This window comes from Acanthaster planci, linkage group LG14, assembly GCF_054643075.1.
Source record: "Acanthaster planci isolate LZ-2023a linkage group LG14, COTS_SCS, whole genome shotgun sequence".
Classification (NCBI taxonomy): Eukaryota; Metazoa; Echinodermata; class Asteroidea; order Valvatida; family Acanthasteridae; genus Acanthaster; species Acanthaster planci.
Window position 1 is genome coordinate 7,329,871 of NC_141790.1, and position 19,686 is coordinate 7,349,556.

At 42.4% G+C, this 19,686-nt stretch overlaps 1 protein-coding gene and 1 non-coding gene across 8 annotated transcripts; both read right to left on the reverse strand.

The window, feature by feature from the left end:
* Nucleotides 1-2,089: 2,089 nt before the first annotated feature.
* On the reverse strand, nt 2,090-16,990 carry LOC110988769 (monocarboxylate transporter 13-like). Of its 7 annotated transcripts, none has more exons than XM_022252569.2 (6): nt 16,840-16,990; nt 8,491-8,729; nt 7,471-7,611; nt 5,601-6,599; nt 4,984-5,104; nt 2,090-4,712 (listed from the first exon to the last, which is right to left on the reverse strand). In XM_022252569.2, exons 2-6 carry the CDS (start codon nt 8,717-8,719, stop codon nt 4,679-4,681), a joined length of 1,524 nt encoding a protein of 507 aa, XP_022108261.2. In that variant the 5' UTR covers nt 8,720-8,729; nt 16,840-16,990; the 3' UTR covers nt 2,090-4,678. The 7 variants fall into 7 exon arrangements, with proteins under 7 accessions (XP_022108261.2, XP_087001647.1, XP_087001646.1 ...); XM_087145521.1 differs by lacking the exon at nt 16,840-16,990 and adding an exon at nt 15,073-16,832; XM_087145520.1 differs by lacking the exon at nt 16,840-16,990 and adding an exon at nt 9,536-10,527.
* Nucleotides 16,991-17,985: 995 nt separating this feature from the next.
* Nucleotides 17,986-18,059, reverse strand: Trnat-agu (transfer RNA threonine (anticodon AGU)). Its single transcript has one exon. It is a non-coding gene; the product is annotated as a tRNA-Thr (tRNA).
* Between the last annotated feature and the right edge of the window lie 1,627 nt (nt 18,060-19,686).

A 19,686-nucleotide genomic window follows, 5' to 3' on the forward strand; every position in this document is an offset into this window, starting at 1 on the left:
ACACTTTCACTTTACAGACAAGTATTATGGCAATTATATCCTTGATATTGGTGGTATTGCCTAGCCAAGTTTCTTTCAGACAAGGTGTTCCAAATTAATAAAAAAGAAGTCATTTAATATATGAGCTTTTCTGCTAAATGCTCAGTGAAGCTTCCAAGAGCAAATCTGCAAACAAGAAATGTGTAACATATACAAATAGATTCAGGGTTCTACCTGAGCAATATTAAACGACACCACAGCATTTGCAACATAAGATACATTGTTCCGCCATAACGGGCTGATTCGACTTTGTTCAATGAAAGGAGCGCTCTTGAATCTCTTGAATCACTCATAATTTATATCTATATCTCAAAATCTCAAAATAGAAGTTACTACTAATGGAGCCTACGTTGCTATGGAAAGAGCGCCCTGTCTTGTTCCTGCTCAAGGCCCATTGCTCAAGTGGACAGACATATAAACGCTAGATTGCATATTGATCGTATATTGACTTCTTTGGACTCTCTGACTTAAACAGTATTTATAAATGAGAACAAATATGTGCTTGGTCGGTCTTAAACTAACGTTTAAGATTTTGAACGCTGATTATGTCCTCACCAAAGGCTCTGGCAGCAGTCGCGTCCATTGTCCTGAGCCAGCCTTAAACTCAAGTTTAAATCCGGCATATTTTAATTTTGGATTTTTGCCCTGCCCAACGTGTATTTTAACACTGTATACTTCTGCACTAGTAAGCAGGAGGTCGTGGGTTCGAGTCCCACCCGAGTACGCTTGTGTTTTTTTTTACAAGCCTTCAGGGGCACACTGAGTATACAGTGTTAAAATACACGTCGGGCAGGGCAAAAATCCAAAATTCATTTCGTCTCCCTGACGCAAATCTATCTTTGAAGTAACCGGCATATTTTATTCCCTTATTCGAGAGCAGCCACGTGACGGGCTCTCGACCAATAAGAATAGTTAAACAGTCTCAGATATTTATGAATAAATAACAGTAGTGGAATACATTAATATTTCCGAGTAAGTCCGCTAACTATCTTTTTTAAGACTGGCTAGGCAAACATTTATTCCCTTGCTCGTACCATTTCTATCGGTCGAGAGCTCGTCACGTGGCTGGTCTTAAACGGTTGATAAAGTACTAGTTGGCCGTCTGCTACCTCATGTAGTAGTTTAATACGTCTCGTGCGCACCACACTCCACACAAGGAGATAGGTCACGACTGCTCGCGAGAGGAACACACCATTACATGACTATGAGGGTGTTTGAAATAACAAAAAGGTACCTTAAAACTATTGAACAAATCATTGGAAAATCTACTTTTAATATGCTTTGACTTTCCGACATGCAAGAGGTACAAAAAAAGGTGTTTAAGAATGGATTTCGGCTTGGAAATTTTAGCAGTGTCCATTCTGACAGGCCAGGCATTATATTAATTTTATTCCATTATTAACGAAGCGTCTTTATTTGGAGGAAATCGTCATCCAGTCACCAGATTTTATTGAGCAAACATCACCAAGTTCTAAAGTTTGAAGCTGTATGAATGATAGGTTTATTATGCATACTTTGATATGATGCATGTAGACGCTTTATTTCCAACCAAAAAAACCACTCTGATCTTTGTCATCCAGGTCCATGGGTCACTTTGAACCAACCTTCGCTATTTTATGATTCATTTAATTGATCGTGTAGTATATAATCAAACCGATTTAAGTGGTTTTATCAGGTTTGTCTCATATAATCGTTACTTTCCACATCTGTAATAGCGCCTTTATTTGACAAATCGAAGGGTCAGGATATTTCTGCATACTGAACTCTATATCTATAGATGACGAATCAAGATTTCATAAATATCTGTTGTCATGTAAACCCTAGGAATTCAGCAGTCGGTGAATTTGGAATTTTGTAGTAGCAGACTTGCATCCTTCACATAGGCCTACTCATATTGTAAAATTGGAGGATTCAGGACTGTTAGGGCTAATGCGGGGTGTGTGCGCATGTTTCATGCCATTTGAGGATTTCTGTCATTGAGTGCCGCTCATGTAGATGTCACCTATGATGCCGCATTATCATGCACATTATGACAAATGGTAGTCTGGAATAACGTAAGCAAACTGACTCAGATCAAGATTTTATTATTCATACATAAACAAAGTCAAATGGACACCCAGTATAGTTTGTGAGTGTTATGAACACCAACCTACTAACGTGCCCCGAAACAGTTGTTACTTGTTTGTTATGAACCATACGAGGGATGCCTTTGTCAAAAGAAAAGGGGGAAGAAACAGTAAATTTAAACTAATCAAGAGCCTTTGTTTGTGCGTTAAAACGTGCGTCGTCTGCTCTGTACGACTAAACTAAGAGGTTTCACAGAATAATAAGCATTCACTATGTCGGAATGTGACCAAATTGAGTTCGTCATTAATGGTTAAATTAATGGAACTTTCCATTGATTATCTTCTCAATTATGCACGCATGTGCATAAATGGACATGGTGATTGGGCCATGAAAACTGTATAAAGGAAAAACTTGAAAGCCCCTTTATTCTATATTCTCCTCCAGAATCTTTCATTTTCCTCACACTAATCCCTTACAAATTTCCACACCAAATAATCAAGGCCTCACCAAGTAAACAGAAAAGAGACTCAATTTGTCAATTATTGTTTCCAAGACACTTCTACTTCATTCATGCTAAATCACACACGGATTTCAGGTGTGTCTCCCATATTACCGCAACAAGTTTTCCGAAAAATCCCTAAAAATTAAGGTAAATTAGGTTGCAGCTTGATATCTCCAATCGTTTTCTTTTTACAGCCTCTGAAAGTTCAAGTGTTGTTCAATTTTGTTGCACCCAAAAGTACTGGTAGCATTTTTGAGGGCCTAAATAAAAGTCCAGAATTTCCTGCTCTCTGAAAGTCAAATTCTGCTTCCTTCTGCTGTCTAAATTTTAATATACATGTACATATGTACTGTAGGCCTACAGTTACCATACATCTACAGGTAGCTTTGGCATAATGATAAACATAGGGCCTACACGCACCATCCGCTGTGATCTGAGTCTGCCACTGTGAGTCTGTTATCATAATGTGAATACAGCCATAAGTAATCTGAATACAGAACTTGTAAAGGTGAAGAATGAATTATTGAGAAAAGAGCTGTTCGGATTTGTACTCAATCACCTCCACAGGCACACACAGCCCCTCTCTTTGCACGACTCAACACACTTATACTCACTGATATAAACAAACTCCAAACTGGGATTTTTATGTTCAAATACACCAACAATCTTCTTCCACACGCCTTTTCGTCTTTCTTCACCTCTGTCCACAATGTCCATGACTATTGCACAAGGTCTCGCAACAATCTTTATCTTCCATACATTCGCACAACCTATTCGAGCAATACTTTACGATTTCAGGGGCCACGACTATGGAATAGTATAAGCATGACCCTGAAAACACAATCGTCTGTGGGCCGCTTCAAAACCTCATACAAAAATAGTCTTATCTCCAGTTATTTAGCATAATTTCCCTCTCAGTTTCATTACTTGCATATCACTATTTTTGATTCCATTGTATCTATTATTGCCTTGTATAAATTATTTTTGTTTTCCGTCCGTCGTTCTTCGTTTCTTGTCTTATTTGTTAGTCCTGTGACCTATTGTCTGTCTGTCTGTCTTCTCTCAAGACATTTCAGTACAAGCCCCCGGCTTTTGATTATGCCTCTGTAGTGCATAACTTATGCCATCCTAGTTATTATCGTATTTATTTGTATTCTTTTATATCCTTGATTAATTGTACACATTCATATAACCTGATTGATACATTTGCACTATCAAAATAAATGTTAACCCTAACTCCCTAGGGTGTGTGCAAAATCATATTAAAATTGGAGGATTCAGGACTGTTAGGGTTAATTGAAAAATTGAAATGAATGGCTTTTGTCAAATAAACTTTCAGTTAATTTACTCAAGACAAATTACATGATTTTTAACTCTAGACAAATAAGTATACACGGAATATATAATATAAAATGTTCTGAACCAGGTCAAAAGTACCAAATTCTTGGGTGTTTATACTGATGAGAATCTCACTTGGACCAAACATATCAACATGTTGTGTGCAAAATCTCCAAAACTATTGGCATTATGAGTAGATTAAAAAAAAGTTTGCCAGAAACTATACTTTTAACTTTGTATAATACCCTTATTCTTTCCTACTTAAATTATGCCATTCTTTCCTGGGGCAGTTTGACCTCTCAATGCAACAAGCTGTTTCTTTTGCAGAAAAAAGTTGCCCGAATAATATCAAAAACAGGTTATGTAACAAAGAAACATGGATTACTTAAAATAAACGACCTTTTCATTTGAACTTTGGTAAATATGTGCAAACATGGAGACATTGAAATGTCTCCCTAATGACCGATGTCTCCTTAAGGTAAAAAAATCTACCACAAAATGTCTCCCTAATGATTCATTTGTAAGAGTAAAATACGTTTCAGGCTATCTCGTCAAGATGACAAGCTTTCGCTGCGAATGCACCCATGAGACGGCGTCTTGACCCAAGAAATGATATTCTCGTCACCTTATGAGCTTGTACACAATTACCTGTTTTTCGGCCTGTAATCTATTTGCCCGCCCAATTTGCCTCCTTTGGTGTCTCGATTTTGCTCTGAACTGCGCTCTGCCTCATCACTTTGCATCCCCCTCGTGGCAACGCAACTGCCTGACATGAAAGATGCAGGAGAGTATGCATGGACTTACAAGATATCAGAAGAGAAAAATGACATAATGTGATCAGGAAGAAAGCTCAAACGTATCATCTACTTGCTTCCCTAGGATGGATGACTCTGGTCAAGTTTGTGTGAGCATTATGATGTTTTCCAGTTTGGCTCAAGTTTTTGGCTCAATCTCTAGTAAAACTGACTCAGTAACACCCAAACCGCAGAAATCACTTAATCTTCGCTCACGTGTTGTTTGGGGTGGTCGGTCCTCACCTCCTTCCTTCCAGTCGCTTGAAGACAGGGAAAAGAAGTGTTTGGATACAACAGGCGAAACTTATTGCCCCTAACACAAAGAACACCGGCCTGTAACTCAATGTCACATCAAACACCCAGCCTGAGAGGGAGGAAAACATAAGCATGTGTCAGAGTTGGCCAACATAGTGTTGAGTGAAGGGGTCACTTTCATTTTTTTGGAGATGACATCTTTCCATAAGAACTTCCGAAAAAAGTGTCTAGGCCTATCCATCCATGTTTTCAAGTTAATTGATACGTATACATGTACCGGTATATATGGGATCATCTTTTTGGGGAAATCTTTGTAATCACTGAGAATCATGGCCCACAGCTGCAGTACCCATTCCTGCCGACGTACGCATGTTGAACACGCTGCTGTTTACCATTTTAAAGGCCAGTCTATTCTGGATTAATGACTGGTATGGCGTACATGCACGTTAAATGGCTTTTCGACCGAATAGGTTGTCCCGTTCTAAAAGTGCTCGCGCCCAACCTTACAAGAACGCGTGTAAAACGTGCGAGTTTGGCACCATCGCAGTACTGGCATGTATCGGATCAGTCTGTTACTACACCATCACTAATAAACCCCCACATACCTGATACAACCGGTCCAAGCAGGTGGCCAACTCCAAGAAAAATGTGGTACCATCCTGTGCTGAGAGCGAACTCCTCCAACTTGACCAAACGCCGGATTAAGACTGAGGCTATAGGGAAGAAGGCCCCACTGGTGAAGCCCTGCAGGCAGGAAGCGATGGCCAAGTAGGCATAACCGTCCAGATTCAAGAGAAGCAACGAAACACCGCCCACGGCCAGGCACACAGCCAGCACGAATTCGGCTGGCAACCGGCAGCTGAGCAGCAGTCCGTTGCCCAGCTGGCCAAGTAGACTCCCGATGCCTAGGAAACTGAGCAGGAAGGCAGCACGAGAAGGCTCCACGCCGATGCTCTCAGCACGAGGAATGATGAATAACGGGAACGAAATGTATGGGAGGCTGAACTCAAGGGACAGAAAGCATAACAAGAGCAACCGATAGCTTTTCAGCAAAACTGTGATCCCCAGTACAGATGCCACTCTGTGTAACAGTCTTGCACCGCGTTTTAATCCCCTTGAGTCCTTGAGGGGCATATAATCAGTACGGCCTGTCTGGTCAGTGGACGTGTAGCAAGCTTCATCTCGCTCTTCGTGTAATCCTGAATCAAAGGAGGATCTCTCACCATCAAAAATTGTTTCGGAGATGATCACCTCCCTACCATCTGCATTAGATGCACTTGCCTGTCTTTCGGGTACTTCCTCAACAATCTCCAGTTCTTCTTGACCGTCATCGTCATTCGGTTGTTCGACTACGGGCGATTCAATTCTGCGCCGGGGCCTGAAAAGAGCAGCGCACGCAATAGAATTGGCCATAATTGCCGAGATGATGAGAAGAGTTCCTCTCCAGCCGTAGCGGTCTAAGAGGAGTTGAAAAATCGGAGGTGCAACCATGATTCCTGTGCCTATTCCGGAGAAGGCCACCGCATTGGCCGTCTTGTACTTCTTGTCGAAGTGCATAGCTACTGCAACCATCCCAAAGTTGTACGAAATCCCGACCCCAAAACCTAAATCAGTTCAGAAAAAAGGCAGAAACAAATAGCTTCTTGATTAAAATCCAAAAGTCTACCATGAAACTGTGTACTTTTTGCAAGACTGAAGCGGAAACCCTTATTCATTTATTTTGTTCATGTGTTTAAACTCTCTTTTTGGTCTGCAGTAGCCTTTTTGATCAAGGCAAAGACCAATTATCGTATCAACTTAGACAATGAAGCATTTTTTTGGTGGAAAAAGATAAGAAGATGAAGATAAAGTCGTAAACCTAATTTTATTAATTTGCCGCTTTCAAATCTGTAAAATTAAATGAGCGAGAAAGTGCCTTCCCTTCCTGTTCTCCAAAAAGACCTAAAGAAACACTTTTCTGCCGACAGATATATTTCTATGTGCAACAATAACGTCGGGTTATTCTATCGTAAATGGGATTCGTTCTTGGGCATAAATACCAGGAAACGGGGAAGGGGCATTTAATCATCCTCCACTTTTTATGGTGAGCCAAAATTAAAGCAGATTGTGAGGAATTTTTTAGACTTCCAACGACTAAAATGCACTCAGTATTACTAAAAAAAAGAGAAAGCAATAAAGCCATAAATATTCTGAATACACGTTACAGATGTACGTCTATATCACGACCTTAACATGGAGTCACATGGTGTCACTCATCCCCCTCGTCACCTTTTCCTGTCCCCCACGCCCCGTATTTTCAGCACAAATTTACGCCTCTGCTAGCGTGGTATTCATAATGCATGCTTCTACTCGAGATTCCGACAGCATTTCGAAGTTATACCGTAATTATGTGCGACAATACCAATGTAGTTCAGTTGCCGGAACGTTCATCATTCTGTGAGCGCTAATCATACTTTGCAGCTGGCTGTGCATTACCTATAATGAAAAATGTGACGTAGAGGTGAAGTACGCTTTTCGCCCAGAAGCTGCAGAAAAGACCCAAAGATGACAGAACTCCACCGGTTATTCCTGCAATTCTGCAGCCGAAGCGTTTGCATAAGATTGCACCCACAAGGCCTGGTTAGGGACAAGAAAACACGAATGAATGCCAGGATTTTAAACTATTTTAGTGATTAAGGTGGAAAACTTGCCGTAGCATCATGCAAGGATACGATCTTTTTGTGAGTCTGTATCATGCAAGGATACGATCTCTTTGTGAGTCTGTATGGTTCTGAAAAGAACCGTGAGTCTTTTCAGAACCATACAGACTCACAAAGAGATGGCATCCTTGCATGGTGCTCTTTTCAGAACCATACAGACTCACAAAGAGATGGCATCCTTGCATGGTGCTCTTTTCAGAACCATACAGACTCACAAAGAGATCGTATCCTTGCATGGTGCTCTTTTCAGAACCATACAGACTCACAAAGAGATCGTATCCTTGCATGGTGCTCTTTTCAGAACCATACAGACTCACAAAGAGATCGTATCCTTGCATGGTGCTCTTTTCAGAACCATACAGACTCACAAAGAGATCGTATCCTTGCATGGCGCTACCGCAAGTTTTCCACCTTAGTTGTCTGTCAACATGAATAGCTTGAAATCCCATCTATTTTAGTGTTGTACCAAACATTCACAACGCCATCCTTAGCCAATGCAAGGATGCAGTACGCAAGTACGCCATTCGGTAGTGTAAGTCAGAAACAATCGCTGATGCCCAGTGCGAAGACAGCAGGAGTATGTGTGTATTCAGATGAAAATTGGTCGTACCCACATCTTTCCCTGACACTGTGCACGTGAACGCATGTTCACCCTAGGTTTGTCGCTATGCGTCATGTATCCAAACTTTCAGTCAGTGATGGCCACGTACACACCCACACACCCACTCTCACATACAAAGAAATCAAAATCTCTCTCCACTGACCGTCCTGCACGGTCCCAAATCGCTTCTCTTACCGCATAGACACAATAGCGAAGTGGCAATACTCTGAACTGCAGCCGTCTCCCTAGCACTGGTGTCGAACTCGTTCATCCAGCTGACATAGAGTATGCCCCCGCATCGTAACAGACCAAACAAGAGCACGTTGACAGAGAAGGTGGCAATGACCACCACGATGCCCCATCCACCCTCTGGGGAGTTTGGACTTTCCGTCACCCGAGTCGGTGCCCTAGAGGAGCTCGCCATAGTTTGTAAGCTTTGAAAGGAAAAGAAAAACCACATATAAATAATCACGCAGAAGCTCTCTGGGTAATTTCCCCCTTTCCAAAGTTTGAGATATTTACCACCACTGCCAGTGGATGGGATTTACTTACTTTTATGCACTAGCAATCTATTTGCTGTGTCGCTGGTGGGTTTATGCCCTTTTACGCTATGCTCTCAATGAAAACAGTTGCCAGAGAAGAGAACCTGGAGAGACCACTACCGGTCAAACCACTACTCGATTTTACCTGGTAACCAGGATATATTTAATGCATAGGTTCCCACACTAAATCCACTAGAAGCAGCAATCTCTCGAACTTTCCCCAGTTGACTGATTATAATGAGCAAAAGGGAAACAAGCAGAAAACCTCATTTTACGCTATACACAAATTGCGTCTACATCGAGACATCCGATCCAGGGAGCGCATGAAATTGGGTAAATTAAGGATTAAAAATGTTTTTGTGACAGACATGACAACGAAGGAACTGTAGTATCCAATTTCCAAAAGCAAGCAAGACAAAATCGTCGAGAACCGTAGTGTATCAGATAAATAAGATGGCTTCCATTCACTGCTGCCACCATGGACATTCACTTGTACATGTACTTATATTGAAACACGACTACACTTTCTGCCCGTGCCTCCACTCTTGGACACGCTTCACCGCCCTCCAGCATCTCTAACAGCAGCTCACAGGGTACCCTGATCTTCACCAACACTTCACTGTTACATCCTCATGACGCTTCTGTTGTATTTATGTGTTCTTTCTACCCGGTAAATGGGACAAAAGGAACGGACTCACCAAACGTTGGTTTAGCTTTTCATGGGGCTGCCATCTTTTATCTCTTTATTCACCCTGCAGTCACTGTTTTAATATAAAACGTGTAGTTGGTGCCTGGGTACAAACATCACCTCCCCCTTTAAGCTGTGAACAAATAAAACTTGTTAAGCACAGAAACAACAATCACATAGTAAACTGTTCTATCAAAATGAGACATTAAGGTTTAGGCTGAGAAATGTTGGTGTTAAAGACTAATTGAATTCTCCAAAACTTTATTTGTTACTCAATGCCCTAGGCTGTTGAAATGTTAGAATGGAACAAAAAACGTTTCGCTTCTCTGAGTGCTATACTGTTAAATCCAAAATGAAGGTTTGTTTTGTTCTAAAACTGAATGAAATTGTTGAAACATAAAGTCAGTCCAATGTCCAGATTTGTGGTGAATTTAAATAAAAGTTCCTCAAAGTTCAAGTCGGATGTTTTGAGTTTAGTGATACAGTTCCGAGTTTAGTAGTCCTGGTGCCACTGTGGGGTTTTCGTTGTGCGATGAGGTCTGTCCATTGCTGGTCTGGGATGCTGTTGGTTGATGTGGTCTGGTGGTGTTTGATCCTCCAGGACTGGCTCCAGGTCTGGAATAAGCAGCAAGTGGCGACGGTTACGTCGATACTCCACACCCTGGATGTTCACAATGTATGAGCGAGGAAGACTTGCCTTTCGTACCACCTCTCCCACCGGACTCAAGTGTGATTTGTTACAGATACGCACTGGATCACCTGGGTTCAGCTCACACAGCTGTCTGGCACCGTGCTTCTGGTTGAAGTACGACTCACTCTTGGCCTTCCGATGCTTGTCGGTAGCTTTTAACTGATGTGAGTTGACGATCTTGGGTCGAAGATTTTGAGGAAGTGTTGGCAGTGTGGTACGTAGCTCTCGTCCCATGAGTAGGCGTGCAGGACTTAGATTGAGGCCCGGAATTGGTGTGGATCTGTGCACTGCTTTCTCCACCATCCCATTTGACTGGGGGTAGTTAGGGCTGGAAGTATGGTGCTGAATGTCGTATTCTCTGGCGAAGTCGTCAAACTCGGTGAGGAATTGGGGGCATTATCTGTGATTATGACCTCTGGCACCCCAAATCTGGCAAAAGCAGCTTTCAAAAAATTGATAACTGCCAATGATGTGAGCTTGTGGAGATTATTTACCACTATCCATCTGGAGTAGTAGTCCACCAGCACTAGGTAGTGTCTACCATTGACTTCTGCTAAGTCACAAGCGAGTCGTTGCCAAGGTCTGTCTGGAAGTGGGGTGGAGATCAAGGGCTCTGCACGTTGTACTAACTGCCTGGACTGACAGTAGGAACATCTCTCTACGTGTTGGGCAATATCGGTCCCAATACCTGGCCACCAGACAGCTTGGGCAGCTCGTGCTCTGCACTTGGAAATTCCCTGGTGACCTTCATGGATTCTGGAGAGCATCTCTTGTTGCATCTTTGCTGGGATAACAATATGGTCTCCATAGGAGAGAAGTCCCTTGAAGAGACATAAGTTTTCCTGTTTCTCCCAGTACACTGTTGAAGACTCCACGCCCTTGGAGTACTTTGGCCAACCACTAGTTACATGTGGTGTAACTTGCTTGAGCACAGGATCAAGGGCAGTTTCTGGTGTGATCTCCTCCAACTTTCCATGGGAAACTGGCCAATGGTTTGTCACCATATAGACGTGTGCTTCTACTTCATCGGAAAGATTGTCACATTCAGTGACCGGTGAAGTCAGTGGGACACGAGACAGGGTATCGGCCACTACAAGGTGTTTGCCGGGTACATACACAGCGGTGCGGTTGTACTTCATGAGGCACATGATGAGTCGTTGACACCTCAGTGGTGTGTCACACAGGTCTTTGTTGTTGATGAGTGGAACAAGCGGCTTATGGTCTGTCTGAATTGTGACATGGAGGCCTCTCAGGTACACGTAGAACTTTTCGCATGTCCACACCGAGGCCAACAGCTCTTTTTCTATCTGGGCGTACTGGCGTTCTGCTTTGGTAAGACCACTTGAGCAATATGCCACCGGTTTCCACTCTGAGTCATCTAGTTGCTGTAGAATACACCGGCCAAGGCCATATTCACTGGCATCAGCTCCGACAATCGTCGGCTTAGCGGCATCATAAAATGCAAGGGCAGGGGCTGACGTCAGGAGCGTCTTCAATCCGCGGAAGGCTGATTGCTGGTGTGGTCCCTACATCCAGCTGACATCACTCTTCAGTAGGTCATTAATTGGAGCAGCAACTGAAGATACATGAGGAATGAACCTGGCCAACCAATTCACCATGCCCATTAGTCGTTTCACTTCGGCTTTGTTAGTTGGTGACACCATCTGTATGATAGCTGCTATCTTTGCAGGGCCGGGATGGATGCCGTCCTTGTTCAGCTTCTTGCCAAGGAAGTCAACCTTTCTCTGAGCTAATTTGCACTTGTCTCGGTTGAGCTTCAGCCCAGCGTTCTGTATAATCGTGAGAACGTGTTGGAGTCGTTCATCGTGTTCTTCTTTTGTGCGGCCAGTGACCGGAACATCATCCATGTATACCACAACTCCTTGTATTCCGATCAACAGGTCACTCATTTATCGTTGGTACATTTCTGGGGCTGACGTGATGCCAAATGGGAATCGCTTGAAGCAAAAGCGCCCGAATGGCGTAATGAAGGTCGTTAACTCCTGGCTGTCCTCAGCAAGTGGTACTTGCCAGAAGCCGTGTTTGGCATCGAGTAAGGAGAATATCTGGGCGTCTGATACTTTTCCCAAGAGTTCTTCGACAGTCGGTATGGTGAATCTCTCCCTGGTTATGGCTCTATTTAGCTGTCTGAGATCGACACATAGACGGATCGCACCATTCTTTTTCGGTGCAATTACAATGGGCGAACATCAATCAGTGGGTTTGGTGATCCGCTGAATAATGCCCAGATTCTCCATCCTTTCCAACTCTTCCTTCAGTTGGGGCATGAGAGGGATGGGCATAAGACGACGGGGTTGTGACACAGTAAGGAATGGCTGCTCCATCTATCTTGATGGTGACTGTTTGTCCATGCAGACATCCCCCTCCTTCAAAAACACTCTCATGGCCGAATAGAGTGTAGACACGTTGCACCAAGTCAAGTGATTCACAGGCGTGCTTGCCTATGACTGGTTCCCCCTGAGCCAAAATGAGGAACCGCAAAGTCTGAGTCTTGCCTTTGACTTGGCATATCAGTGTAGTCTCGCCGATGGGCGTGGCTTTCCCTCCAAAGAAGCCAGTCAGACGAGTCGAGGATGGCTGGAGGTTCTTATCAGGGATGTTCAGTGAGTTGAAAATGTCTTGCAGAAGAATATTGACCTCTGATCCAGTGTCGAGCAGAAATGACAGTGTATGGCCATGAATGTATATATCTTGCCTCCAAATATCATCAATGGGCAGCTGCTTGAGGCGGACAGCACCAACGAAAAATTCGTTTTCTGCAACACCGCTGGTCATGTCATCCTCTTCCGAATCAGTTGGGAGAATGGCTCGCATCTGTTTGGGCCTCGAACGGCAGACTTTAGAGAAGTAGCCCATCGTCTTGCAGTTCTTACAGTGCTGTCCTGTGGCAGGGCATGTTTTGTGGGAGGAGTCATAGCCACACTTATTACACAATCCCCCACTAGGCCGAGGGTGGGGGGGGGGGAACGCTGATCCTTGCTTGGAGGTTTGTTTAAGCGCCGTGGCTGGTGCAGTTTCAACTTTTGGACAGCCTGGACTACAGTGCCGTCTCCCTTAGCCTTGATTTCCTGTAGATCCTTTGTGGCCGTCTCGAGTGTTTTGGCTAGTTCAATGGCATTGAGAGAATGTAAAACCATCTTTAGTCAACAGATGTTCCTGGATAAACTCACTGCGTATACCACAGACCAGGCGATCACGGAGGGCATCGTCGAGAAAAGAGCCGAATTTACAGGGTCCTGCCAGGGTTTGCAGTTCAACGGAATAGTGTGCCACGGTTTCACCAGGTTTTTGACCGCGCTGATAGGACCGAAACCGTCCAGCGATTACAAGGCGTTTAGGCCCATAATGAGACTTGAGCAGAGTGCACAGTTCAGTATATGTCTTTTCAGAGACTGCCGCAGGGTCACACAAACTCTTCACGGTTTTGTACACAGGTGCCCCAATACAACTCAACAGAACAGCAGACTGTTTGGCAGCTGGAATATCATTGGCCTTGAAATACTGGTCCAAGCGTTCAAGGCAGTTGGTGATCTCTTCAATTTGATCATAGGGATCTAATCGCCCGATCAAAACTGAACTAGCCTGCGCCCCCTCTGACTGCGACATGATCGGAAATTACCGTTGTGCAAAACGTACACGTGCATGTGCGGCAAAAATCGGACAAGAAACTTTGGGCCCCGAAATTCTGCACTGCAATGCTAATTAGATCCTGTAAACGTGACTGTTATGTCCGCTAATATTTACTGGGACCACCGCTGCCACTATGTTGTATTTATGGGTTCTTTCTACCCAGTAAATGGGACAAAAGGAACGGACTCACCAAACGTTGGTTTAGTTTTTCGTGGGGGCTGCCATCTTCTATCTCTTTATTTACCCTGCAGTCACTGTTTTAATATAAAACGTGTAGTTGGTGCCTGGGTACACATCAGCTCCAGTGCTTCTTGTTGTACATACCCTCTCCGAGTTTGCCTCCCTTCAGTACGTCCAGAGCATACTGTACACCGTCGAAATGTTAAGTCCACAGGTTAATCGTCTGATCATAATTGACAAGCGACGTCCAATTCAAGTTTGCCCACCGTACCAACTTTTTTTCTGTGCCAACCATGGGAGATTACGCCCAATCGATTCAGCTGCGTTGGCATGTACAACTATATACGCAAACTCCGTGAACAGGCATTTTATGCATTCATTATTACTTTTAAATTAAGGTAAATTTACTTTCTACCCTTCTGTCTGCATTATATCCTGAAATGTATTATTTTTTTCAAACACAGGGTTCCTTTTGCCAGTTTCCTCATTATTTAGCTTTCAGTACAATTTCAATATTCTTATTGCGTGCCTGTGCTCTTTTCTCGGCAAGTGTTTATTTCTGTCCAAAGTAGGCCCTGTCGTACGTTGTCACTGAGTTGGGCATAACATGAGAACATTACTGCATAGATTATACAGTGTAAGAGCATGAGCCCAAAACCAGTTGAGATTTTTTACAAGCAAATAATTTGAAATAATTTTACCCCACTGAAGAAAATGTGAGCACCCTCAGCTGCCCCCTCATACACCAACCTTCAAATCTCATTCGAGACTTTGTTAATTAAACTTACCAATTTGTTTATCCATGTGAGAAGTACCACGTATACATTAATGTAGGCCTACACATATTTCAGTTTACAGTTACAATTCTTGTAAAAATAGAAGTTACAACGAGCGCGGCCTTTCACAGGCCGATGGGTAGAGTGTCGTTGGGTCTGGTCCAATTCAGCACAAATTGGACTCTGCAAGAACTGAATGACTGGAAACTGACTGAAAACTGAGCGTTGACGCGTCGATTTTTTACTTACTGCTATCTATGTGTGCGCTGCTTCCTGGAGTTCATAGCGCATTATCATTGAAATAGTTGCCTAGGCACAGGCCTTACACAGACAGTATGCCTACTGTGAAACAAATTTAGATCTTCGTTCACAGCACGTGATGCGATAGGATACAGGCTACGTCACTTAGCTGTGCTCATCCCTGAATGACAGGTCAGGTTCAACATATCACAACATATTATTTGCAATTTCAGTTGAGAGTTGGTACAACGCGTTATGTCTGGCAAAGTATCAAAAGCGAAATTACATTCACGTAACACTGGATTCCATACCACCTCTAGTCAAAGCAGCCTGCAAGACATTGTCTTCGATGAATAACGGTGACGTCATGGACGCAAAGCTGAAGTCAACATCACGTCTACTCCTCAAGGTAAGGAATGACGTTGCTAGATTGTCTGTACATGTGTGCCTTCCCGTCATTTCATTTGCTTTTAATGTTCGAAAGTCAGAGTATCACCTTTCATAAAGTATGATACTCAAGGTATTTTATCTTGTACATTCTGAGAAAAGTGTATCTACCACAAAGTTGCCTTATTCAAACGAAATTTCACTTTCAACAATTATAACAGATGATAAAATATAGTTGTATACCTTCATAATCATACATAATGCATAACAAGACAAAAAATTAGGCATCCCGAAGTTTGAAATTTCAGAAATATCCCAGCTATGGGTGGCAAAAATATTTTCCAAGTAGATGCGGCTTGATTCTATTGTCAGATATTTCTCACGTGGTCAGAGAAGGTTACTGCCTTCTTTTTTTTCTTTTCAAATAATCCTAGCTGATTAGATAAGTAAAAACACACCGAAGTTGTCTTCGAATGAGCAACCACTGCCCCAAAAGAGAATAATACTGAGCCACTTCCAAAAAACAAACAAACAAACAAACAAACAATATACCGCATCTTCATGCCTATCTGGTTACAAACGTGCCTCAACTTGACGGACCCAATCACGCGTGTTCAAAGGATTATTATGAGAATAAAGCCGATTTAATGGTTTCATCTCAGAAGGTAGAAAGATATTATAAACCTGATCAAAATTTCTGCATGTTTTTATCTTCCCTTTAAAAAGTGATAAATAAAGAAAACAAAACGAGTAAATTCAAACTTATCAACAACGCGTGTCACGTTTGGAACATTCATTTTTAACACGTGCACAGAAAGAGATCCATGTGTTTTTCCACCGGAGCCGCCTGCAGTTCATCTACACATTTTGACGTCAAAGAGAAGGAAGTGCATTACTCTCATGCATATTCACTTTGCTGTCCAGCGCGCGGGTGCGGGCCCAAAATTGTTGATTAGTATCAGGTTGTGGATATGAAATCCCTTTTTTTGGAACATGAAACAACCCTGCGGTTAATTTACGCCCCCGGCACAAGCTTTAAAACTCACACAACGAATACTAATGACAAAAACCTAATTTAGTGGAACAAATGAGACAACACATTGAAATATTTATATTAATTCATTCATAGATGAATGAAACAGTCGAGCAATTCCCATCTGCTATTCTCATCACTTTCAGCATCCATTCCCAGACAGATCCAAAAGCACATAATCAGTTTGAGCATAGAGTCAATGGGCGTTGTTCTGTTTCCTTGCTCTATGATATATACATGTAGGTATTGGGCTGTGCCTGGTTTACGCAGTGGGTGATCGAGGGTGGGCCAAAATAACAAGGTTGGTGTCATCCCTGGCGTTTCAGAGGTTTAGGAAACTGACTAAAATGACTTACCTACACAGAACCCAACGAGCCCGTGTGTTATTGAAGGACCACAGCCAAGAATGTAAAAGATCTTGGACTAACTCCAAAAGCTTCACGAGTGTTGCTGTTCAGAACTGAACCTTGCAACCCCGGTAGAGAACGTCCTTTGCTCCCTAGTACGTGCAACGAAGGACAAACAGTGGGAAACGTTGGCAATGTGAACAAAGGTCGAGTATCAACCTACAGCACGGTTTTGGGCACCGTAATGAATGATCGATCCAGGAGGCGGAGTTGGTGATGGTGGGAGAGGAAGGGTAACTTATTTTGATTTACTCTAGTTTTTGCCCATATTTGCGCTTGCTTTCCTCTGAACACATTCATTGTGTACCGTATCATGGGGGTCATTTTTAATCCTTGGGTTAGGGGCAAAATTGGTCACTTTAATGCAGTTTTCCGTAAAGGACAAAGAATGCAAATAACCTCCCCTTTTTCATTTGGTGAATTGATTAAGAAACCTCTTTATAGTCTGCCAAGTTACATAAATTGAAGATGGTTGAAAAAAGAATATTAAGATATGGGATTTCCCCCATTTCCGAATAATTCCGAAACTGGCCGACGCTTTTCGAACCCATTCCGCTGATATTCGATAACAGTTAATATAGGCCCACATCCACAAATATTGGGCGTATACTGAGTGGGGAATTGCTTTTCTTTGCAGATTTCCCTGCTTGCAGCAAAATCTATAACAATTTATCGATATTTCTTGATTTCAAATAAAATTCCAAAGAAATTGCTAACTTTTTCCGTTTGTCTTTCTCAACATAGAAAAACGAGAAACGAACTTGTATGGTCATAATTGCAGTTCTTTTCAAATGGAAAAAAGAGCCTGAAAAATATAAGTATCTTTTTTTCGAATCGAAAAACGTAAATCGACCTGGTTTTCGTTTTCAAATATTAATTAAGGAATAAATAAACGAAACGAACACATGGACAATGGGCTAAGCCAATTTATTCTACGACAGCACGCATGAAGGACTCAAAAAGTAAAGTTGGAATTTTTCAGAAGCCTTTAATGCGCTTTTTTGCAATTTCTTAAAAACAGATTTCCACTATCGTCCTCCAAACACTTTTGTTCAATAAATCCTTCATAAATCTACAAAAGGAGAGAGTTTCAAAAGGCACCGCCCGGATTCGAACCGGGGATCTCCTGTTTACTAGACAGGCGCTTTAACCTACTAAGCCACGGCGCCGGTTGGATGAAAGGGGAACTATTTTGTGGAAATTTTTTCTGTAGAAAATTGATAGTCGAATCCTGGGGCGAGTACATGAACTGCTAATTAGAGACTCGTTGAAATAAAGTTTAATCTGGTTAAATTGGAAAAAGGCTAATTATTAGAATGCTTTAAACAGCTTTGAATTTGTTTTTCATTTCTCTTCCCAATGATTCTTAGACTTTGGTCACATCTTAAAAGACCTGGAAACTGTCAAACTCCCAAGTAACTGCTAGGAATAATTACACAGGCACTCAGAGTTGGAATGGCTCGAGTCAGTTACTCGACTTGAGTCCGACTCAAGTCACACTTTTTCGGCGACTCGACTGGACTCAAATTCCGAGGGCACATTACTCGACTTGATTTGAGTCTCTGCGAGCAAATGATTCGACTAGAGTCCCTCAAAATAATACTCGACTGAGTAATGAGTGAAAGTTAATAAGACTAAAATAAAAAAAATCAAAACAAACTTCATTACGAAGTATTGTTTACAATGACTTGCCGGTTTAAAATGTTCATGTCATGTGTTGTTATCATCAACAATGGTCTGATCAAACCCAGAGGTAAATTTTATAATTCCCCAGATGACCTTTTTCTCTTTTTTCATTGATCGTAATTGTTCAGATATGTGACTCTTGTATTGAGTCGAGCTAAAACCTGTCTCGAATCGAATTTTTGCCTAATGACACCACTCGAGTCATGACTATTGGAAACTCTTTACAACTCTGCGGGTGCCTCGCTGATATTCCACCATGAACACTTTGTATTCCTCTTAACACTGAGTTTCAGTCGTTACGCAGCTGCTTTCTTGAGGGGTGCAAATTAGTATGGTATCTCTGTGATATTTTGTGCTGCCATAAAAAAGTTAGCCCAAAGCCGCATTCGCTTTTGAACCCCCCCCCGCCGAAAGCTGGATATGCCATTGTTGTGAAAGTGTGGGCCAGGATTAACTCCCTGGGTTTGGAGGCTTCCATCAATTGGCAGATAGTTGATAAACTTACTTAAGAAAAACGGTCCTTATTGTCCAGAAAAGCAGAGGAAAGCCATTGGAAAAATGGCTGCGAGCGACAGCGGCTTGGCAACTATTCTTTTCGACGGGTGAGTTTATTTTGCCTCTATGATTAAAATTGTAATTGGCTAATGTAACCGCTGGGATTTTAATCCCAGTCGATGACTTTAGCAAATTAAAACACGAAAGAAAAAGAAGAAGAAAAACCAACCAACAAACAAGGAAACAGGAAAATGGCTGGCCAAGGAATCTTCGTTTTAATATCTACACATTTCATTAACACATTTCACACTCAGGGGTTGGAGCACGGTTTTCTTGTTGAACCAATGGACGCTGAGAAAGTGACGAAGAATAAAAACGACAGTCAATGAGGTGATCAACTATCTAAACTGGAGTTGAAAAGAAATGGAAAGCCTAATGTCAAGACAATATACTTTTGTTTTGATTCGAGAAAATCTAGCAGTGTTTGGCTTGCATTGTTATAGAGCCTCTTACTTAGTGACTTAGTTCCTTTAGAAAAATGCAGAGCGCGCCCTCTGTACGAGCTTCAACGCAGCCCGATTGACCTCTGACACCCGCATAGCAACCGCGAACAAT

Coding starts and splice junctions, on each gene's coding strand:
- LOC110988769 (XM_087145517.1), bottom strand. CDS start 8,755: ATGTGGTTTTTCTTTTCCTTTCAAAGCTTACAAACTATGGCGAGCTCC. Junction 7,612..8,490: donor TTCGCTATTGTGTCTATGCG/GTAAGAGAAGCG, acceptor GTCCCTAACCAG/GCCTTGTGGGTGCAATCTTA. Junction 5,105..5,600: donor GCTTGGACCGGTTGTATCAG/GTATGTGGGGGT, acceptor CCTCCCTCTCAG/GCTGGGTGTTTGATGTGACA.